The 23,780-nt window shown below is 54.8% G+C and overlaps 1 protein-coding gene across 2 annotated transcripts in view; it reads left to right on the forward strand.

Annotated features, from left to right (window-relative positions):
- Window positions 1-23,780, forward strand: part of PPARG (peroxisome proliferator activated receptor gamma) — a 142,867-nt gene that overhangs the window by 111,760 nt on the left and 7,327 nt on the right. For both annotated transcript variants that reach the window (XM_055136134.1, XM_055136135.1), the window contains exons 6-7: window positions 2,808-3,007; window positions 13,663-14,113. In XM_055136134.1, the coding sequence (XP_054992109.1) occupies window positions 2,808-3,007; window positions 13,663-14,113 (651 nt within the window). The remainder of the gene's footprint in view (window positions 1-2,807; window positions 3,008-13,662; window positions 14,114-23,780) is intronic.

The raw sequence follows: 23,780 nt of genomic DNA on the forward strand, positions 1-23,780 counted from the left end.
TTGCCGGGTGTGACCCCAAAAGAGAAAAATGCACATATCCCCTCCCACGTCCAATTTCTGTATGTCTTTTTTTTTTTTAATTGAATCACCGTGAGAACAGTTGCAAAGCTTTCCCGTCTAAGTCTCGGTCATACGATGATCAAACACCCATCGCCTCACCAGGGCACACCCTCCACCACCAAGAACCCCAGTATATCCCCCCCCACCGTTCCACCCCTCCCCCGCCTATATGGCAGATGATTCCACCTTACTCTCTCTCCATTTTGATCACATTCAATATTTTGACAAAAAAAACACCATTATTATTTGGAATTTTCCCCAATAATCAGACCTGCCAAAAAGGCATCACTAAGTAACTTGTTTTCTACTGCTGATATGAAGAGCATTTTGGATTTCTGATGCTTTAGTAATAAGTCTGGAGCGATGTCTGCCAAAAGCCGCTGGGCTCCGAGATTGGTCAGTGTGCTTGTGGGATCCTGGCCGCTCAGGAGCCATTCGTGGGCGGCAACTCGGGGCCTCGTCGGGATGGGGAGAGGGGCCAGTCCCACCCCTCCGTCCCGTGAGGCCCCGTGTGTCACGTCACTGCAGTCTCATACCTGGCTTCTGTATGTCTTATACCAGACAGCGCCACCAAATGGAGTGGACTGTTTTTAAATTTTCTTTTGTATATAAAAACTCTAAAATCACCTCTATGAACCAATATGCATGTGTGAGACCCTGCCTTTAATCCCCAGTTCCACAAAAATTATGTTTTTAAAAAATATTTTACACAAATATAAAAAAATTAGTGAAACTCAAGGTTTTTTCCCTTAGAATATCTTCTACAAAAGATTTTGTTTCCTTTTTATTAGAATCAAACAAGCGGACAACTTTAACATGAGTTTCTCAACAGTGCCAGAAAAATCCAGGGGCGGGGAGAAGTGGGTTCACAGATTCAGGGGACACTCAGCATCTTTACAATCATTCTCCCTTTCCTCATACCCAGAGGATCTGGTGCATATTGAAAAAGAAAAACCAAAAGGAAAAGAGATTCGCCTGAATGACAAGGTTCATCTTCAACACGGATCACAACCCCCCCCCCCCCCCCGCCCGCCATGTGTCTTCTTCATGCTGTAAAGAAAAATTACCGGGACTGGAGCAATAGCACAGCGGGCAGGGCGTTTGCCTTGCACGTGGCCGACTTGGGTTCGATTCCCAGCATCCTATATGGCCCCCCAAACACTGCCAGGAGTAATTACTAAATGTAGAGCCAGGAGTAACCCCTGTGCATCACCGGGTGTGGCCCAAAAAGCAAAAAAAAAAAAAAAAATCCCTAGTTTGTTGGACAAATACCAATGCTATAGAAAATTCGCTCCTAAGCTGTGGAGAGAACTTTGGGGAGGACTCCAGCTTATAAAAGCTCACATTGGATTCAGCCTGAAGGGCTTCTTTCACTTGAGAAAATCTGCACATCCTAAGTTGTTTTTTTTTTTAAGTTATTTTGGCTGCTTTTGTTAAGTTATGGAAAACCGGGACTCGGAAAGGTAATAAATACTATCTGTGGCCATTTGTTTAACTTCCTGATTACCTGCTGGGGGGGTGGGCTGTTGTTGGTGCGGAGACTGTGTTTATAGTCTATTGCCAGTGCCGTGTAACCAGAGCCGAGAACGAGGCCTGGCACACGCGGGGTGTTTGCCATCACTGGGCGAGGAGACGCCGTCGTGTCGGCTCATGTCGGGGGGCAGCCGGGGGACTGGTGCCTCCCGCCAGCCTCTGCTCTCATGGGCACTGCTCTGTCCAAGGTCCACCCCGAGTCCTACTTCTTCCCGGACACATTCTACCCCGACCCCTTTCCTAAACCTCCCCGCGGGTGGACTCGTTCATCTTCTGTTTCAGCCCCCGAGACCTCGGCTGTGAACCCACCAGACACATCTTAGCTCCCTGCTTTGGGGTCTTGGTGCCCCCCCCAAGAGTAAAGTGGGGGGAAAACTGCTCCTCGCACACGCCGGCCTGGTGCAGCCCTTCGGGATCGCCAGGGTTCTGCCCCCGGCGGGTTCTGCTCAGTGTAGACTGTGTGGAGCCCGCGGACTTGTGGGTTCCACATCTAAGCAGGGGTTCTGTGGACGGTGGATGGACGTGGCCGCTCACCTGGGCTTGAGGGCTGACAGGTTTGGGTTTTCATCAGGAAGAGGGGGGGGCCTGAAATCATTCCCCCTCAGCTACACGGGAAGACGATGTACATTTGTACTTTTTTTAGTTTATGGGTCCACCTGGAAATGCTCAGGGGTTACTCCTGGCTCTGCGCACAGGAATGACCTCTGGCAGTGCTCAGGGGACCATATGGGATGTCGGGGATCGAACCCGGGTCAGTCGCGTGCAAGGCAAATGCCCTACCTGCTATACTATGACTCCAGCCCCGATGGCAGACATTTGGGGGGGGGGGGGAGTCAAAAAAGTCGTGTGTGGATTTTTCACACCCCAAGCCCTGCCGCTGTTCAGCTCAGGGTCATATTTTAATAGAAGGGGACACCGGGGTGGGGTCTTGCAGGATGAGTAGGAGCTTGGTCTCTGCTCAGGGGCCTGTAAATAGACTTTCCTTCCTGGGCTGGCTCGGACTCCTTCTCCTGGGTGGGGTCACGCATCCCTTCATATTTTTCTCACGAAAGATACAGGCAGTTGCACGTTTCCTGGCCACTGGCACAGCGCCAGGGAAGGACCCTGAGCACCCGTGGAGGCGGGAAGCAGCATGGCGGCGGGCTGGCGGGAGGAGATGCCTCCGGAGTGGCCGTGACTCAGTGATTCATCCTGTCTCTTCTCTTCCCCTGTAGCCATCAGGTTTGGCCGGATGCCCCAGGCCGAGAAGGAGAAGCTGCTGGCAGAGATCTCCAGCGATATCGACCAGCTGAACCCGGAGTCCGCTGACCTCCGTGCTCTGGCCAAACACTTGTATGACTCATATATCAAGTCCTTCCCGCTGACCAAGGCCAAGGCGAGGGCCATCTTGACGGGCAAGACAACGGACAAATCAGTTAGTTCTCTTCTGCTCTTGGCATGTGTGGGACGGGGTGGGGGGGAGGGGTGGGGGCAGGGGCAGCTGACTTTCCCTGGGGGTCATGTTCGCCCTGTTCCCTGCTCAGCTGTTGGCTGTGCCCCATGGCCAGGCTGTGCCCGGAGCCCTGGGAAGGGGAAGTTGGGAGAGAGGAACAGTCAGCGTCAGCCCCAGGGGCGAAGCCCTCCATGGGCCCCTGCTGAGCTCCCACGCACACAGCCGACCCAGCTCGAAGGCGCGGGCTCTCGCCTCCCTCCCAGCCCCCTCTCAGGACCCTTCTCGGGGCTGCAGATCAGCCGGCCACGGCTCGACCCCCGCAGTCCCTTCCAGCTGGCTCTTAAGAAGTTGCACACAAGGGGCTGGAGCGATAGCACAGCAGGTAGGGCGGTTGCCTTGCACACGGCCAACCCGGGTTCGATTCCCAGCATCCCATAGGGTCCCCTGAGCACCGCCAGGAGTGATTCCTGAGTGCAGAGCCAGGAGTAACCCCTGAGCATCACTGAGTGTGACCCAAAAAAAGGCAAAAAAAAAAAAGAAGTTGCACACAAGTCATACCAGGCACGTCCACATTCTCTCCCTCCCTCCCTCCTCTCTCTCTCTCTCTCTCTCTCTCTCTCTCTCTCTCTCTCTCTCTCTCTCTCACACACACACACACACACACACACACACACACACAACTTTCTCCCTCAATCTCCTGCTGTTCTTTTCTCCCTGGGTCCCTGGAAACTCTAGCCTCCTGTTTGTTAGCATCCACACCCCATGGAGTTCAGATGCTACTACTCCCAATTTAGTGCTCAAGAGACCATGCAGCGTCAGGGATCAAACCCCGGATCAACACCCCACCCCCACACCACCCCGTGTGACGCCTGCATACCAGCGCTTGGCGCCCTCCCGGGCTCTAGTCTCCGTGACCGACTCGAGCATTATCTCTAGGGCAGCACGGGGAGGACCTGCCCGCGGCCTCCCCCGAGGCACTGTTTAGAAACCCCAGCCCGGGGCTAGTGGTTCCGCAGTCAAGGTTCCCAGAAGCCCAGCTCTGCCTGGCGGGGAAGCGGAGAAGAGCAGCAGGGAAGGGGTCGAGAAAGCAAGGCCCCACTCCCCGCCTCTGGAGCCCCTGCTGCTAAGGAAGCCCCCAGGCGGGGCTGGCCGGGCCGAGGTGCCATCTGCAGCGGGTCCTGGGCCAGGCTGAGACGCAGGGCCCCGTTCACCACGGCAGCTGTTGTGTCGCGCCCTTTCCATACAGTTACCGGGCAGCTACATGTCGTTGCATCTTCCCAACCTTTGCACAGGGCTGGGGTGTATGTGTTGGGGGGTGGGCGCGGGAGTCTCTGTTCCTCTTTCGTGCATCTTGGTGACCATCTCCAGATGCCATTTTGCAGACAGGCTCCCGGGTTTGATCCCTGGTACCACCTGGTTCCCTGAGCACTGACCTGGGAGCAGCCCCCGAGCACTGCCCTGTGTGGCCCCCAAACAGAAATAAACGTGACGGCGCATTTATTATGGTCAAGACTAGCTCATGGCTGTCACTATTCTTTTTTTAAAGAGGAGACTGAGGGGCAACACACCGGGGCCCCAGGACCTCCTGAGCACCTCTTGGGGGGCCAGCAGAAAACATGAGAGTGCTCACCCGTGGCCTGAGGTGCCCCGTTTAGGACCCGCCACCTCCCAGCCCGCAGGCCCGGGTCCGAGCGAGGGGGCCCGTTAGCAAAGCCTCCGAGGTCTGGCATGTTCTCCCAAGCCCTGTCCTGCCCTCACAACCCCCACCCCAGGACAGGGGCGTCAGGACCTTCCTCCCCTGTGGCCTCATCTCTGGGCTCTCCCAGCCCGGGAGCCACTGCCTGACCCTGCAGGGCTGGGCCGGCTCTCGGCGACGAGAGAGGAGACATCGGGGCTCGCCGAGAAGTCTCCGCCGAGAAGTCTCCGCCGAGCTTCATTTCCTCCAGAAAATTCCCTGTTTGCTAAAGGGGAGGGAAATGCAGGGGTGACCAGGTGAGCATGTCAGGCGGCTGTGGGGGCGGGGAGGGGTGGTCCCTGCGGGGCCTTGGAGAGGCAGACTGGAACAGGAGCACCCTAAGGTGCTGTCCACTCCGTGCTCTTGCTCAGGGCAGTTTCGCCTCCAGGAACCACCTCCTCGCCTGCTCGGTATCAGCGTGCTGGGACTCCCGTCCATTCAGCAGTGCTGAGAGAGAGAGAGAGAGAGAGAGAGAGACAGAGAGACAGAGAGACAGAGAGACAGAGAGACAGAGAGAGAGAGAAGGGCTGGACCAGAAATCTGGAGTCTGGCATGTAAGTGAACACTCCCCTCTTGCCGCTCTGTAAATCACTCTCAAACCTCTCGCCCCCGTTGACCCTTTGGCTCTGAAGCTTGGAGTTAAAAATAGGATAATTGCAGGCTCTTTAGGGGCTGAACAGGTATTAAACTATTTTAAGGAGAAGGGCTGTAAATGCTTAAATGAGAGGCTCCTCGGACCAAATGTTTGCCTTTCCTGTAGTAACTAATAACTGTGGGCTTTGCCTATAAAAGACACAAGATTTGTTTTGCTTAATTGAATTAAGAACTGTTGCGTGTGCCCTTTGAAAGCCCAGACTTGAGACAGAAGGCCTTTCCCGGCCCACTAGTTTTACTAGTTTCACCCCGACCTGGAAATCATTCATGTTCCGGGGAAAGATAGAATCATCTCTTTTTCCGGGTCTGTTTGAAAGGGAAGAGAGAGACTGAGCTAAATTGAAATCATCCACTCCCTGATTACACAAAACTGAAATAGAACTGTTTGGCTTTCTCTTTGTGCCTTATCTTACAAAATCAAATTAAGCACCAGTGGAAAGAAAACCTTGGGGGGGGGGGGGTGGAGAGGAGGGTTATCCCAAATGTGATTTCCAATGAGCCGAGAGAGATTGATTCTTTATCTGCGTGGCCGTGTTATTCATTTGATAGCATCTATCTCTGGGGTGTTTGCTTATCTCTTGGCCCGGGCTTATGAAAGTTGAGATTCGCCTCGATAGGGAAAGTTCTGCTGAGGCTTGTACCCTGCCGGGAGTGGGGGTGAAGAGAGCCTCGAGGGCTGTGACCGCAGTGCGTCGGGCCCTGTCACACAGCCTCCTGGGACCAACGTCATGGGTGGAGTGAGGCCGTGGGCTGTGGGGGTGTGTGGTCTGTTACCCAGAACCTATGGGATGGGAAGAGAACTTTGTTTATTTAGTGTTTTGGCTCACTTATTTTTTAATTGAATCACAGTGGAGACACAGTTACGAGGTCGCTCATGGCTGGGTGTCAGTTATAAAAAGTTCCGACACCGAAGAGACTTATACACAGTTATGATACACAGTTACACAGTTACAAGATACACAGTTACCAGGTTGTTTGGGTGTCAGTCATAGAAGGTTCCAACACCAGAGCCGAAGAGACCTATACACAGTTATGATACACAGTTACAGTTATAAGATACACAGTTACCGGGTTGTTCGTGGTTGGGTGTCAGTCATAGAAGGTTCCAACACCGGGAGCCAAATAGACTTATCCAAGAGTCTCTGCACGAGGCTTCCCGCCCCATTTCTGCCCCGTGACCTCTGCGCCCAGGCCCAGCTATGGTCTCCACTCCCAGGCCCGTCACCTCCCTCCTCCTCCTCTCCCGGGTCCCCGTTTCCCCCTTGGCTGCTTCCACCCAGAAGTCAAGGAACAGAGAGAGCAAATACCCGCGCCCACTTTCTCTGCTCAGACCTGGGAGGATCCGCGATGCTCCCGCTGGTCCCTGCCTGGCCCCGGAGGGTGGCGATGGGGAATTTCAGGCTCAGGGTCAGATGCAGGGTGAGGATGATGATGACTGGGCTCTGGGCTCCCTGGGAGACGGCTCAGTCTCCAGGGCTGCGGCAGCCCCCCACCAGGGGGGATGGCGTGACTCTCCCGCCATCTCCCTCCCAAGGCCTGGTCCCCTCTTGAGCCCTTTTTGTTAATTTTATTTTTATAAAGTTAAAAAGTTTTATAAAGTTATAAAGTTTATAAAGTAATAAAGGACTGGAGCGATAGCACCACGTGCCTTGCACGTGGCCGACCTGGGTTCGATTCCTCCATCCCTCTCAGAGAGCCCAGCAAGCTACCGAGAGTATCCTGCCAGCATGGCAGAATCTGGCAAGCTCCCCGTGGCACATTCGATATGCCAAAAGCAGTAGCAAGCCTCACAATGGAGACGTTACTGGTACCCACTCGAGCAAATCGATGAACAACGGGGCTACAGTGCTACAGTGCTTTATAAAGTGGTTCACAATAACTGATTGCATTCAATATTTCAACACCAATCCCACCACCGTTACACCTTCCCACCACCACTATTTCAAATTTTCCCATCACCAGTCCAGCCTGCCATACAGGCAGATGCTATTTTGTATTGCTTGTTATGAAGAGCATGAAATGTGGCGCGGCCACTTTTGCGGCTGCACACTCCGGGAATTCTGAAATTTTAAAAAATTAAGGTCTGGAGAAATCTCTGCAGCAAGCTGCTCAGTTCTGAGATTCATTTGTGAGTCTCCAGATTCTGGCCGTTAATGCAGTTAAATGTCACTCAGCAGCAGTTTGTGAGTGTGACAGCCAGGGCCCCGTAGGGGCGGGGAGATGGGAAGGAGCACCAGTCCCCAGTCCCTTGAGGCCTGGAATTTTCTAGCCCTTTCTTGAAGCGCTTCTCCTGCAGAGTTTGAACACCTGGGGGTTCGAGCACCTTTTTCCAGCAGCGCTTTGGAAACCAACTGGGTTTGGGGGGTGAGTGACAGTGGGTGACTCTTCCCCATTGGCCCTGGAGCCCACCCCGGGCAGCCCCAGGCCACAGGATCCCGGGATTGTTGGTGAAAGTGAATAGTGGGTAGTTTGCAGCCCCATACCCAGTTTGCCATGAAACACTCCCCCAAAGAGCAGGTGTCTGCCTGCCAGCTCGTCACCCGGCGTCCGGGAGCTGGAGGGCCTTGGCCGTGCCCTCTGGAGCGAGAGGGACACGGGCTTGTTTGGAGTCTTTTGGACTCTGGGTCCCGCAGCGTCACCACCCACCCGACAGGGCCCTGAGAAACGTTTCCGGAAAGGCCGTGAGGAGCAGGGGGCAGCGCAGTGCAGTGGAAACTGGCAGGAACAGGGCCGCACCTTCGGCTTTTCCCTTCCGGACCCTTAGACGGCCCCTCACGGGGGCCACTGGGAGGCTTCTGTGCTCTCACGCCTCTGCTCGTGGCCTCTCTCCCCTCGGCGTGTGGGAGAGCTGTGAGAGCAGGGAGGCCCCTGCCCAGAAGCCAGCAGACAGACTCGGGAGAAAAGGGTTCAGGAGCCTCGGCGTAAAGAAGCCGGTGTTTGAGGTCCGAGGCGATTCTGTGCCCTTGGACCGTCCGTGGGGGAGATACACCCCGCACTGTTGAGCGGGCACAGGCTGTCTCGTCCCGGCATCAGACAGGCTGGCTGCCTCCTGGTGCGTGGCCTGGCGGTGACTGGTCTTCTCAGAGCCGTGGGTGTGTGCTAGTTTGTTCACGCGGGTACAAGTCTTCCTATTACACGTTTATTTACCTTCAATCTTCAAACCACTCAGGAAAGCTGAGTGACACACAGTCGCCATCGGCACCTTCTTCACACACACACACACACACACACACACACACACACACACACACACACACACACACCGCCAGGAACTGGGAGCTCCGAAAATCCCAGCAACTGAGGATGCTCCTTGCAAAGCCTCCTTCCTCCCTAGAAGAGGCAGTTTGGAGGGAGAGGGAGGGAGAGAGACAGAGACAGAGACAGAGACGGAGACGGAGACGGAGAGGGAGGGAGGGAGGGAGGGAGGGAGGGAGGGAGGGAGGGAGGGAGGGAGGGAGGGAGGGAGGGAGGGAGGGAGCATGGAAGGAGACAGGACGGGAGGGGATAGGAAGGGAAGGGAAGGGAAGGGAAGGGAAGGGAAGGGAAGGGAAGGGAAGGGAAGGGAAGGGAAGGGAAGGGAAGGGAAGGGAAGGGAAGGGAAGGGAAGGGAAGGGGGAAGGGAAGGGAAGGGAAGGGGGAAGGGGATGGGGAACGGGAAGGGGAAGGGAAAGGGGAAGGGGAAGGGGAAGGAGAAGGGGAGGAAGCCCTGGAGGAAGAAACTCAGCAGAACCCCAGGAGATGTGGGCCTGCTCAGGGTTGGCGCCAACAGCTATTTGACTTCAGAAAGTCTCTTGGCTTCCATTTCTTCATATTTAGAAGAGGATAGTGTCAATTTTTTTTTTAAGACACTTGTGGCTCTATAAATCCCCTGGTTCTCCCCACAAGCAGAGAGCAGAGCAGAAGAAAGCAGAAAGGGCTTGTCTGAGCCCCCCAGTCTTGCCCACCCGCTGAGTGAGCACTGGCCCTCCGCTTACCAGTGTGGAGAACCGGTTGGGTCGGAAGCAGCGGGGTTGACCAGATGGCCAAAGAGGAAGAAGGAAATCAAAGGGAAAAGACAGGACCAGGATATTCCATTTTCTTCCCCGAGCCTTTGCTCTGATCTGTCCAGAAAAGAAAGACCAGCAGACGAGCCCCAGGAGAACGGGGTTCAACCAGCGAGGCTACCAGGAGATGGTGAGACTGGAGGAGTCACCCACAGAACTACAGTCTCCCAAATCGGAGCAACCACCAGACTAGTCGGTGCTGGCTTTAGGTGTCGAGCTCTTCCTCATCTGCCTCTGCACTTTATCAGTCCCAGCACCGTAGCACTGTAGCGCTGTTGTCCCGTTGTTCATGGATTTACTCGAGCGGGCACCAGTAACGTCTCCATTGTGAGACTGGTTGTTACTGTTTTTGGCATATCAAATACGCCATGGGTAGCTTGCCAGGCTCTGTCGTGCAGGCGGGATACTCTCGGTAGCTTGCCAGGCTCTCCGAGAGGGACGGAGGAATTGAAACCGGGTCGGCCACGTGCAAGGCAAATGCCCTACCTGCTGTGCTATCGCTCCAGAGCCTTTATTATTAGTCCAAAGGAGCATTAATTCAGTGCATCCCTCTTCCAACTCGTTTTAGAATGATGAGATTGGGGGTGACTAAGACACAAATGGTCTTTCTCCAATCAGAGACTGTTAGGACTCTACCTTGTTTCCATCATGAAGGCAATTAAGCCCAGGAGGCATCCAATAGATCTGTAACTCAATTTATTTCTCTGCATAAGACAGTAACCCAAAATCCATCCTGGTTTGGGCATGTGCTGTCATCTTGAAAAGTCAAAATATTATCACACTCGATTACACTTGGCATAACCCTTCCCAGAAAATCAGTTTCTCTTTACAAAAACTGCTTTAGCTTTTCTGGTTAGACATTGTGTTCAAGTGAAGGTTTCCTTCATGCTACTCCTGCCTTTTTCGTGTCCAGTATATGAAAAATACAAGCGTGGTCAGACCCAGAGGCGGGTTCCCCCTGCAGCTAACATCTCGGGGTCCTGACTTACAGAGGCCTCTCCGACGCTCCAGGAAGCACATAAGCAAGTTTCTCTTGTGACTCAGATTATTATTCTTAGTGAATACCCCCAATAACTATGTATGTTTTTGGGACCCACAAAACCTATATCCAATCCTGCCAGTGTCCTAGAGGTAAAAAAGCTTTTCTTCCCACTGAAGAGGAAATGCTCGATGGGGTGATGGAAGAGAAAGACACTGGTAGCATCTGAGTAGAGGGTTGAATGATTCAGACAAACCGTGGAGATATTCTAGGTTCTCCTATGACGTAAGTTTATCGAACTTGAAAGGCTTCACTTTGTCACAAAGACAGAAACAAGGGTATGAAGAATATTTGAGTGGAAGAGTTTGGGAGGGTCAGTATTAAGTTGGAAACTTCATGGTTTGAAGGGATGTGTCCATGCGCCAGGCGGGTCTCAGGTCTCTCCTGAGCGCCCACAGTGAAGCGTGCAGAGCTGCTGTTTGCAGTCCAGTCCCTGGTCAGTGGACAGCAGGAAGTGGATGGATGTTGTCTGGTGATCTCTTGCCCCGTGATAGCTCCACGTGGTCCTTTTCAATAAAAAATGTCATGAAAACAGCACCAGGGGGTAGGAGTTAAAAAACCAGAAAAACCCTTGTCCATCCTTGTCCATCCTCAGAGTTCTCTGCCCATTGCCACTTTTTCAGAAGGCTGAAAGGATTAACAAACAACACACACCCCAAAAGAGAAAAAAAATAACCGGAACGGTTTGGCATGATGGTGGAGCTGCTGACTCCGAGCTCTGTCCTTGAGTGTTTACTGCCAGGAAATCCTGACCAACATTGATTGCCAAGGGGTCCAAGTCACATTGTTGTCACATCGAGAGAGCAGGATTTGGTGCCCTCTGTTCAGCTCTCACAGCGGTGCAAAAACAGGAACCTGGGCTTTCTAGGAGGGGACAGGGGAAGTGGAGGGGAAGAGTCACAGGGTGATTTATCAGGGCAGAGTTCCAGATAAATTGCTTCCGTGGAGGTGGGAGGATTCCGTGCATGCATTCTGGACCGAGAGGCCAGCAGCTGGGCAGGACAGGGGGCTCGGGCCCAGGGGAGGGAGGAGGGGGCGATGTGCACGTGGTCAGTGCTTGGGCCTTTGTCCAGGCCGTGCCATCAGATTCTCAAGAAAGACTCCCAGTGTTTCCCCACAGGAGTGACAGTGCTCTAAGGGGCCAGGAGGACCCACGCTGGGCTTTCTCAATGCAACACCTCAGGACGCCCGTCTAACACGTGAGGGAAACTCAGCAGATTCTAATCAGGGAGATCAGCTAGCACCTCTTCCCTTTCATCCTCTTCCATTCATACTATCAACCTTTTTTTTTTCCTTTTTGGATCACACCCAGCGATGCACAGGAGTCATTCCTGGCTCATGCACTCAATAATGACTCCTGGTGGTGCTCGGGGGACCATATGGGATGCTGGGAAGTAAACCCGGGTCGGCCGAGTGCAAGGCAAACAAACGCCCTACCCACTGTGCTATCACTCCAGCCCCCGTACCATCAATCTTGAAATAGAAATATATATATATATATATATATATATATATATATATATATATTTCTGAAAACCCAAGAAGAGCTCTTTGCTTCTGATTTTGAATTAGAGCAGTGACTTTCTCTTTTTTTTGCTTTTTGGGTCACACCTGGTGATGCACAGGGGTTACTCCTGGCTCTGCACTCAGGAATTACCCCTGGCCGTGCTCAGGGGACCATATGGGTTGCTGGGATTTGAACCTGGGTCGGCCGCGTGCAAGGCAAACGCCCTACCTGCTGTGCTATCTCTCCAGCCCCGAGCAGTGACTTTCAATGGCCAGCGCCACTCATATATGCCCACATACATCCCCTCCCACGGATACACACCTCCATACATACATGCATCCCAGACAAAGGCTCACACACGCACATACACAAACATACATACACCCTGCTTCTGAGAAATGCAACTGGCCAGTCCTCAAGAGAAGAGAGGGAACCTTTCTCTTGAATCTGGGTCCCTCAATTAAGAAAAATACATGAAAGGCACACGCTTAACCACAGATCCCCACGCTGAACCCCCAGGTGCCCTCACCCCGGGAATCAGGGGTTCCAGGTACCCGCGTCTTTGAGTAGGACTGGGGGGGGGGGAACGGCTCTCCTTATATGATTCGGAACATCCATCCTATGTTAGATGCTGTCTTTTGTCGGTCGCCTGGGGGATTTCACGTTACGCAAATCTCTGGTTAGTTCTGTGCAAGGGAAGGAGGAGAGAGCGTTACATGGCAGCCTGAGTAGGGGGCTGCAACCCCCAGAGAAGGTTGCGCATCTCCTATTGATATTTGACCCCGAAGGCCCGATATTTTGAAAGACAGGCTCAAAGCCCTTTTTTATTTACTTTTGGCACACACACAACACAGGCCTTCTCCAGCTGCTCTTTCTGCAACGGCTTGCTTCCAGAGTATTAAAAAAGAAATGGACATTTTCTTGGCTCCCTTTTCCTAATCTGCTTTCAGGCTGATTTTTTTTAATACTGCAGTATATTGTACATGCACTCTGTGTTTCGTTTCAGATCTGGGTAGATCCGATCTAAAACTGCAAAGCATCTTTCTGTTCAAGTGGGTCCTTTCAAGCTGGGGTTGCTGAAATTGCATTTTATTGAAAGAAGGTTAAAAACATATCCCACAGAAAGCCAGGGCAAGCAAGAGGGTTTGTGTCATTTCTGCAAAGCCTCAATAAGGCTCTAAACAACAGAAAATGGAACTATCAGCCTGTCAGATGCAAAGCGTCGCAGCATAAATAGAATGAAGAGAACCAAATTTGGAGAAAGATTTCGGTCACTGGGGTTGGGGCAATAGTACAGCAGGGAGGGCGTTTGCCTTGTACACAGCTGACTCAAGTCTGATCCCCCGGCATCCCTTAGGGTCCCCCCTGAGCACCACCAGGAGTGATTCCTGAGTGCAGAGCCAAGAGGAACCTCTGCGCATGGCTAGGTGCATCCCGAACACTGTTTTGGGAGCACTTCCCCCTTCAAATAGGATGTTCTGTGCCGGAGGACAAAGAGGAGGCCTAAGGGGACTGGGGGTGGGGGAGGGAGAAGCGTTTCCTCATTTTGCCCTTGACCTGGGGAGTGTCGGGGAGCCGAGCTCGTGCCCCATGCCGAGACTGCGCCATCTCCTCAGCTGCCTCCCTCCCCCGCCCCCCCTCTCTGCTTCTCGCCTGCAGCCGTTCGTCATCTACGACATGAACTCGCTGATGATGGGGGAGGACAAGATCAAGTTCAAGCACATCACCCCGCTGCAGGAGCAGAGCAAGGAGGTGGCCATCCGCATCTTCCAGGGCTGCCAGTTCCGCTCGGTGGAGGCCGTGCAGGAGATCACCGAGTACGCCAAGAGCATCCCCGGCTTCGTGAGCCTCGACCTCAACGACCAAGTGACTCTCCTCAAATACGGGGTCCACGAGATCATTTACACCATGCTGGCCTCCCTGATGAATAAAGACGGGGTGCTCATCTCCGAGGGCCAAGGCTTCATGACCCGGGAGTTTCTGAAGAGCCTGAGGAAACCCTTTGGGGACTTTATGGAGCCCAAGTTCGAGTTCGCTGTGAAGTTCAACGCACTGGAATTAGACGACAGCGACCTGGCGATCTTCATTGCCGTCATTATTCTCAGCGGAGGTGAGCACCGGGTTCTGATCCTTCCGGGGAAGGGCCGGGCTGGGGGGAGGGCCGGGAGCATCGTATCAGTCCGTGCTCCCTGTGTGCTGTGCTCCCTGCGCGTGTTGTACAGAAAAATGCCACCGTCCCGGGCCCCCCTCCACGTGGGGGCCCCCAGAGCAATGTTCATCCCTCCTGCATTTGTGGGGTCTCGGTTGCAGTTCACCCCCACAATAGTTTTCCCGGTCAGTTGGACACAGGTGCCCTCTTCTCTCTCTCTCTCTCTCTCTCTCTCTCTCTCTCTCTCTCTCTCTCTCTCTCTCTCTCGTCTCTCTCTCCCTCTCTCTGTTTCTCTCTCTCTCGTCTCTCTCTCTCCCTCTCTCTCTGTCTCTCTCTGTCTCTCTCTCATCTCTCTCTCCCTCTCTCTCTGTCTCTCTCTCTGTCTCTCTCTCTCTCTCCTTTGCCTTTGCCCATTTTCCTGCCAGAATGGAAATCATCTGATTTAAGTAATGATGTGTCTTGGGCCAGAGCGACAGCACCGTGGGTATAGAGTTTCCCTGGCATGGAGGCAATCCAGGTCTCATCCCCTGAGTCCCCCGAATAATGATCCCTGAGCACAGAACCAAGAGTAAGCCCTGAGCACCGCCAGATACGGTCTAACTTTGCATAAGATGAGGCTGACTCCACACCGGCCGGACTTCTTAGCCCTTTTGACCCGCCACCCTCTTGACCCTAGGAATGCAGCAAGGCGGAGGCAGGCAGAAGGTTCCTTATGCATCTGTGGATTCCTTATGCACTTGATTTTGAATTAATTTTAGTCATTGCATGTACTGAACGCTTCTTCCGTTGGCAAGTGCTTCTTCGTGACCCCCACATAGAGTTGAGTGGGCCTCCGGAGTGGGGCGGGCGGCACCCCATGGTTTTAGAAACTTTAGTCCTTAGACTTGCTTTCCCAAGACCCAGGGAATATCACTCCAGTGACTGTCCCCCCTCGCTAGAGCCCCCCCTGGCTGCTGGCTTCCCAGAGTCCCTGGCTGAGGGAGTGAGCTGGGCTTAAGAACCATCTGATGAAGCAAGCAGGGAAATTGGTTAGCAAGTCCTGGCCTTTCTTGTAAGTCTTGTAAGTGCACCAGCTGGTTACCCGCCGCCCCCCCCCCCCCACCGTCCAGCCCGCAAAGCCAGGTTTCCTATTCAAGTCTCCTTGTATTGGCCTCTCCAGCTTGTTGACTGCCATCTCGCTACAAAATGCGTGAGTAAAAGATGAGTTTTCCCAAGACCCCAGGCGACCCTCTGTCCATCTGCCCTGGAGTGGGCGGTGACCCGACAGCAGTGCCCTTTGAAATCAAATGCCTGGTACCTAGTGGCTGTCCTGTGGAAGAGGCGTCAGGAATGTGAAGTCAGGACCAACTGCTGGGTCCACAAGTGCTGGCCAGTGAGGCTACCATCAGCGCTGGGCAGTGTCCTGTGATCCGGACACGGCATCCTTCCTGGTCTGCATGCCAGTGAGGTTAGGACCGTCACACCGAGGCTGACGCTGCAGCTCCCAAGCCAGGATCAAGTTACAGCTCGTCCAAAACATAACTCCTTTCGGGGTTTAGTGAAACATATTAGCCAACGTGTTTTCGTATATAGGGCCAATCAGCTTCTGAACCAAACTAACCCCTGAGCAGCAAAGATCTGTGATTAGTTGAACAAAGAAGAGGGCCGGTGAGTATAGTGGGTAGGGCTTGCCTTGCATTGTCTCTAGCCTTGGCACCCCATGTGGTCCCTCGAACCCCGCCAGGAGTGGTTCCTCAGTGCAGAGTGGGGAGTAAGCCCTGAGCATGCCAGGTAAAGCCACAATGAGACATGTGGACAAAAACATAGAAATGTATTGGAAATGTGTCCTCAATTTTGCTCTAGTGAACAGTTCTTCGGAGCGAATCTCTGTTGGAATTTTGGGTCCTTTTGTCATTCTAACTCTGCAGAGGTGCGCCTGCTGGGCAGAGAGCTATTTTTAAGTCTTTTGTTGTAATGCTGTCCGGCCTTATCACTTTGTAGCCCCACTAAGGGGGACATTTGAAATAGACCACCCCAAAATGCTTGGTGCCCAAAGAGGAAAGGCATAAACAAGTAACAATTATGATGGTGCTGGGGATTTTGAAGCTGCCCGCAATGATTTATCTGAGCCTGTAAATCCAAAGTATGAGTTCATGTAGGAGAAAAACGCCCTGAGCTCATCATGAAAACCAGAGATTCGTTAGGCCTTTGCATCTTTGGTCAAGAAAGCTTGATTTGACTTATTGGTGCAGATACTGACTTGGCACAGTGCAAACTTAAAATGGTACCATTTAGGGGCTGAAGCAATAGCACAGCGGGTAGGGCGTTTGCCTTGTACGCAGCCGACCCGGGTTCGAATCCCAGCATCCCATAGGGTCCCCCGAGCAACGCCAGGAGTAATTCCTGAGTGCAGAGCCAGGAGTATCCCCTGAGCATCGCTGGGTGTGACCCAAAAACAAAACCAAAAAAAGGTACCGTTTAAAAGCCCAGGCTCCATAAGACAGTCACTTAATCTTGTCTTCACTAGCCAGATCTCACCAGGTCCTTGGGACCCAAATGAATCTCAAGGTAGCCGTCAGCCATTAGCCATTAAAATCTTTTCCTGTGTGGCTGTGATGAGATGAGAAGGGAAATCCTATTTTTCATTTCAGGCTTCCTAACATACACATGTGTTTGTATATTTATGAGTTACCATCAGCTGACTTCCATATCAGTGGAGGCAAATCCTCCTGAGGTCAAAATGTGCTTCTGTAGATGAAAGGGTCCCGCGGGAAGCAGAGAACAGCAGATCAGCCAGGCCAGAGCCGTAGGACAGCGGGGAGGGCGCTTGCCTGGCACACCATCCGCTGAGTTCCATCCCCAGCATCCCAGACAGTCCCCTGAGTCCCACCCAAAGTAATTGCTGAGCGCAGAGCCAGGAGTAAGCCCTGAACACAGCTGGGTGTGGCCCCCCAGATAAAAATGAATCAACTGGGCCCCATGTGCGGTCAGCCCCTAGGAATGTGATTCATTCAGCTCATAGACGCTGACTTGGGGGGGGGCAGAGAAAAACTGAATCCTCTGCAGCCCCCCAGCCTGGGTTCTGGTAGGACCTGGAGGCGGTGAGAGCAGGAACCCACGTCGGGGCTCGGTATTATTCCGCACTGCATGGTTGCCCCCTGTTCTGGGTTTTCCAGAAAGGGAAAACAGCATGTAAAGCAGAAGGCTGGATGCAGGAAACAGAAGTCTGATCTGAACCCGATGGACACGGTCTGATCTGAACTGATGAACGAAGGAAGCACTTTGGGCCGCCACCCCAGCCCCCTTCTGAGCTAGCCTTGAAGTCAGCAGAACTTCCATCTGGCCGGAAAACACAAGAAAGAAAGAAAGAAAGAAAGAAAGAAAGAAAGAAAGAAAGAAAGAAAGAAAGAAAGAAAGAAAGAAAGAAAGAAAGAAAGAAAGAAAGAAAGAAAGAAAGAAAGAAAGAAAGAAAGAAGAAAGAAAGAAAGAGAAGGAAGGAAGGAAGGAAGGAAGGAAGGAAGGAAGGAAGGAAGGAAGGAAGGAAGGAAGGAAGGAAGGAAGGAAGGAAGGGAGGGAGGGGTGAGCCCCACCACGGGAGAACGAGGAGTCAGGGAGCACAGAGATTAAGATCTCGGAAGATCTAAAGGGAGCTTCGAAGATTGGATTTGGTTTTTTCATGAACATAGCGGCCATGGGGCTAGAGCGATAGCACAGCGGGTAGGGCGTTTGCCTTGCGCACAACCGACCAGGGTTCATTCCCAGCATCCCATATGATCCCCTGAGCACTGCCAGGGGCAATTCCTGTCTGCAGAGCCAGGAGGAACCCCTGCGCATTGCCAGGTGTGTGACCCTGCCCCCCCCAAAAAAAAACAAAGAAAGTAGCTGCCCTGACCCAGCTAAGTATTAGCTGAGGAAACTGGGGGTGCAGCAGGGAGATGGCTGTGACTGCACATCACCCCAAAACTGCCAATGCCGTTCCGTTGGGTCCTGGGAGGCCTCAGCAGTCGACTTTCCACCAGCTCTCAGACCAAGCTCACGGAGAAGGAGAGACTTCCTCTCCCTCTGAGCCGAGCCGAGGAGAAGCCTAGAAAGAACAACTGCAGATTAGGCCTGGAGAGAGGGTGCAGTGGGGAGGGCGTCTGCCTTGCATGCAGCTGACCCAAGTTTGACTCCCCCCACCCCACCCCCACCCCGGCACTACCAGGAGTGATTCCTGAGAGCAGAGCCAGAACTTACCTCTGAGCATTGCTGGGTGTGACCCAAAAATAAATAAATAAAAATGACCGCAAAAGGCCCACTTGGTCCCTTTTCTCAGAGAGCTTCTGTAGAATAACATTGGTTTGTCCTTTCTGCCTTGCCACAGGGAGCTTAGGTTTATTGGGTTACTCCCATCACAGTGCTCCCACTCCTCTGTGTTTATTTGTAACCTCTTTCTTGTGCTCTGTTAACTTGTAAATATTGCTTTTCTCTTCTCCTTAAGTCCTTTCCATAGTTAATTCAGAGCAATGCCATTTTTGTATGGACACAGGAAGACAGTTAATGTTACGCTTTTGTAACTCGGGAGTTAATTGACTCTGAATGATATTCCCCCCTGGGCATCTGTTCTCTCGGCTTAAGCTTCAGTTGCCCTTACTCCCTAGCACCCAAAAAGCAGGGTCCCAACAAGGGACTGGATGCCCCAGGGCAAGCAGTGAGCTACCCTGGCATTGAAATGGGCCTGGCTAAAGCGCCATGATACTTAACTATAAGTTAAGAGCATGGTCATGGACAAGTTCTGTCATGATCCAAAAAGTAACCCTGCTAGAGTTAGGAAAGATTCGTCTGGCCTGAGCACTGTAGTCTGAGTCTGTGGCAAGATGTCCCCAGGAGAGCCACCCTAAAGCTCAATGTGTCTCTTACTGTGTCCGTACAGAATAACTAATATTAAGAAGTAGAATTAAGAAGTTAATTAGGATGTTACTTAAGTTATTGGACGAAGGAGAGGAGAAACACCCCTAGGTGGTGTTTCCGCCCTTGAGCCTGATCGGGGATCAGGAAGGGCTTTGGATATGTTGATTTTGCTACCGGACGGGGTGTGGCATCCACCCCCAATGCAGGCAGTTGGGGAGAGACTGGAGAGAGAGCAGGGCAGCAAGATAGAGCGACGGAGCGCGGAGAGACCAGCCCAGGGACAGAGGGGGAAGAGCGGAGGGGAAGACTGCAGGAGCAGGTGCGTGGAGAGACGAGAGACGCGGTTGCGAGAGGAGTGCGGAGCACTGAGTGGGAGAGACAGGAGGAGTCGGGAACGAGGGGCCGTGTGAGACTAGAAGGGGGCGCTCAGAGAGCCTGGCACAGGCGCCCGGGTGAGAACAGAACAAACGGCAGCTGATCGCCAACCAGGCTGGCGGCCTCACTTCCTCCTTCGCCCGCCCGTGGCATTGGCCGTCCAGGGTGGGGAAGCGGCCCGAGTCCACCCAACGCGGGCGGCCAGAGAGAGAGTCACCGGAATCTCCCTGGCCACGCCGCGATCACACAGGCTTCACCTCCCGCCCTCCTGCCAGCCGGACCGTCCAGCCTTTGCTCTGTCCTCGCCTAGAACACTGAGGGTCGCAGCCCTGCTGCTTCCCGGAGATCTCAGAGCTCGAGAGCCTAGGGCTAGGACTACAGCCGGGTGTCCGGCCCCTCCAAGTGCTCCGGCTGTGGGTCGGGGCCAGCCCCTCCAAGTCCCGTGGATAGCAGGGGCCCCGCCGCATGTGGCTTCCCGGAGAATCGTTTCCCGGTGGGGCTTTGGGCTCTCATGCTGGCTGGCTGGTGGCGAGAGTCATAAAACGGCCTCCAGCCCCGGCCCGCTGCAGCCCGGCGCCACAGCCCCCCCCCCCCAGCCACCCCGCTGAGCTCCCCCGGCCGGGCCGGCAGCCCAAGCCAAGTGCAGCCCTCGGCTGGGCCCACGATCCCCGGGACACTCGCCCGCCCCCGGCCCCCCCCTCCCCCACGACCCCAAGCATTTGCTGCAGAGACGCCTGCACGGGTTCCAGCTGGAACGTGGCGGCCGGGGGAAGCTCTGTTCATTCAGAACACTCTGGAAGCCCTCACTGCTCTGCCCCAACGGCCAGGACATGGGAGGCCAGGCACGGAGTTTTTTGGGGTTTTTTTGGGTTCTTTTGGGTTTTTTTTTCTTTTTTATTGGTGAATCGCCGCGAGGTAGAGTTACAGACTTACAGACTTTCGTGCTTGCATTTCAGTCTTACAATGGTCGAGTGCCCATCCCTCCACCAGTGCCCATTTTCCACCACCGATGGTCCCCACATCCCTCCCACCGCCCCACCCCGTTCCCCCCCCCCACCCCGCCTCTGTGGCAGGGCATTCCCTTTCGCTCTCTCTCTCCTTTTGGGTGGTTGCGGTTTGCAGTAGAGGTATTGAATGGCCATCACGCTCGGTCCATAGTCTGCTTTCAGGGTGCATCTCCCATCCCGAGCGGATCCTCGTAGCACCCTTTACTTTGGTGGTCCCTTCTCTAACTGAACTGCCTTTTCCCCCAGTGTGTGAGGCCGGCTTCTAAGCTGTGGAGCAATCCTCCCAGTACTTATCTTTAATAATCTGGGGTGTTAGTCTCCCATTCTGTTGCTTTATATTCCACAAACGAGCAGGCACGGAGTCTGACTGTGCGTTTCTCCAGGCCAAGGCCAGGCCTGTCCTCCAGACAGATGTTCCAGGCTCTGGTCTGACAGCCACACACGCTCCTATCCAGCCCCTAGGATGGTCCCAAATTGTCCCGAGTGTCTGCAAAGCAATTGGGTGGGGGGGCGGGGGAGGAGGAGGAGGGCAGGGGGCGCTCGTTGGCATTTCTGGAGTTGTGTGAGCAGGGAGAAGAGGGTCCGAGAGGGCAAAGTTGTTGCTGGAGCTGATCAGGGCCGAGTTGGGGTCCCACAACAAGCAGGGTGCTCCCTGGCCCTGATAGGTGTCACATGGGGGGGGGACCCTAGGCTATTTGACGAGATCCCTACTTTCTAGCTTATTGGAATTAGAATGAAGTCAACGCATAGCGCCTCGCCCAGAATCAGGGCTATGAGCATCTGTCCGACAGATCTGCTGGGGAAGCGGCCGGCGTGGAGGCTGTGCGCTTCCCACCGGTCACTCTGGCCGCAGGGCCCTGTCTAACCACACCCCTGCACACAGACTCCCGTTCCCGTGGCTTGGAGCCATTTGGAGAGAGAAAGCAACTTGCTATGACAGGGAACCGCACAGGGACTGTCCTCCTTCCCCGCATGCCCTTGGCCACCGCTGCCGCCTCGTTCTGAAACGTGGGCAGAGCCAGGAGTTAGCCCTGAGCATCGCCGGGAATGACCTAAAAAACAAAAGGGAAAAAAAAAGTGCCAAGAGGATCGAGGTCCCTGCGGGTGCCCCAGTCAGCTCAGGAAACGTTCACACCCCAGGGCCCGGGGTCCTCCCTGTTCCCAGGGGAGTCAGAGAGTGCAGGAAGCCCCTCCCTCGGGCGCAGGCCTCTGAGATAGTCCAGCGGGCAGGGCGCTTGCCTTGCACGAGGCCCACCCAGGTTCAATCCCCCGCCCCGCCAGGAGTGCTCCCTGAGCACAGAGCCAGGAGTAAGCGTGTGGCCCAACCCCAAACCCACACACACTCGTTCTAGTTTCCAGGAGGAGGATTTTCTTCGTTTAGAACGGGCCCAGGCCGTGTGTGTGTGCTGAGCTGGTCGCAGGCTTTTGTGAGAACAGCCGAGCTGGGGCCACGGCCTGTGGCCCTCACGTCCTCTTTGTCCTGGCCACTGTCCCTGCAGCCAACTGGGGGACACCCAACCCCAGCGCATTTCACACTCAGGTATGGGGGCCAAAGAGACGGTGCAGGGGGTAAGACCCTTACCTGCCTGCCTGTGGCTGAACCCGATTGAATTCCCAGCACCTCACCTGGCCCCTGAGCACTGCCAGGCTCGCTCAAGAAAAGGAAAAAGAGAAAGAAAATTCAGGCATGAAAATAGTGGGGAAATACCCCGGTCGGCCGCGCCGTTCTCCCCGAACCTGGTTACCTGCTCCGCAAGGTGGGGCCGTTTCTGGGAGCGAGACTCGGGCTTGGTGACAAGCCTGGGGAGGCCCTTCCCGCCATCTGCCCCAGGAGACCCCATCCAGGGGACGGGGTGGCCTCGGACGGCGGGTCATCAAGCTCCGAGCCCTTCCTCCCTCCTCCCGTCAGCTCGGGGGCTGGGCTGGACCCGTGAGCTCCCTCATCCCTTCGTCCCTCTGTCTCTCCTCCCTCTGTCCCCCCCTCCGGCCCTCCCTCCTCCCATCCCTCTCTCCCGGTCCTTCCATCCTTCTGTGGTCCTCCCGTCCATCCCTCCACCAGGCCCTCCCACCGCCCCCAGGCCGTGCTCTGGAGCACTTTCTCACCGAGGTGCTCACATACATGTTTAAACTCTGGGTCACCCCAGCAGCCACCCAGCCCTGCACCTCGGCGGGGGGGCGGAGCACGGCCTGGGGCTCTGGCTTCCCGTGGAGATCCCCCGCCCCTGTGATAGAGGGAGTCGTGGGGTGGGCTCGGGGGTCAGAGCAGCCAGGGGCACTTGCCGCTCTCACGGGGCCCGTGGCTTCAGGCCAGGCGGGCCCTCGCGGCCTTCGCCTCCCCGCGAGATGACAGCAAGGGACAGCAGGTGTGTGGTGGCGGGGGGGGGGCGAGGGAAGAAGAAGGGCTGCGGATTAGCTGCCTCAGTGCCGCTTGGCGCACCTCAGTGCCGCTTGGCGCAGCCCCGGGCTCCCTAATCCGTTTATCAGTGGGGCGCTTGGCGGGATTAGCTGTGAGAACAAAAACCCGCAGGGGAGAGATACGGGGGTGGCCGGGCCAGCTGGGGGCCACTCAGAGGGCCGCAGGTGCCCAGACTCTCGCAGCCACAGTCGGCGGGGGTCCGAGGCTGAGGTTCGAGATCCTGTTTCTCAGAATTCCTCAAGGACTCAGGAGGGAGGAGAGGGCGGCTCGCCCCTTTCTCCCCTCTACTTTTGTGGCATTTCCGGGGAAATATGGAGCCAAAAAGAGAGGTGCGCCCTCCCCCTCTCTCCCCCTTCCCTCTCTCCCCCCTTCCTCCCCCCTCGCCTTCTCTCTTCCTCTCTTCCTCCCTCCCTGTCTCACTCCTCACGTCTCTCTCCCCCTCTCTCTCTCATTCTCCCTCTCCCTCCCTCCCTCTCCCTCCCGCTCTCTCCCTCTCTCCCTCCCCTCCCAATCTCTCACTCTAACACCCGTCTCTCTCCCCCCTCTCTCATTCTCCCTCTCTCCCCTCCCTCCCTCTCTCTCTCCCTCCCTCCCTCCCTCCCTCTCTCCCTCCCTCCCTCCCTCCCTCTCTCCCTCCCTCCCTCTCTCTCCTCCCTCCCTCCCTCCTCTCTCTCTCTCTCTCTTCTCTCTCTCCCCACCCACCGCCCTCTCTCTGTCTCTCCCTGTCCCCCAGAACAGCTTAGACCCCTCCATTTCCCGGTGGGTATGTGTCCCCCCACCTTGCCGACTGGCCCCTCTGAGCAAACAGAGAAGTAACCTCACCAGCCCCTCTCTTCCCGCCGCATTGGGGGACATCCACCCACTACCGCCTTAACGGTGGGGCCCAGGACACTGGCGCAGGTGAGAGACACAACAGCGGAGGGACCCCGCAGGCCCCGGCTCCGTGGCCGTGTGGCCGCCG

This window comes from Sorex araneus, chromosome 4 (assembly GCF_027595985.1).
Source record: "Sorex araneus isolate mSorAra2 chromosome 4, mSorAra2.pri, whole genome shotgun sequence".
Classification (NCBI taxonomy): domain Eukaryota; kingdom Metazoa; phylum Chordata; class Mammalia; order Eulipotyphla; family Soricidae; genus Sorex; species Sorex araneus.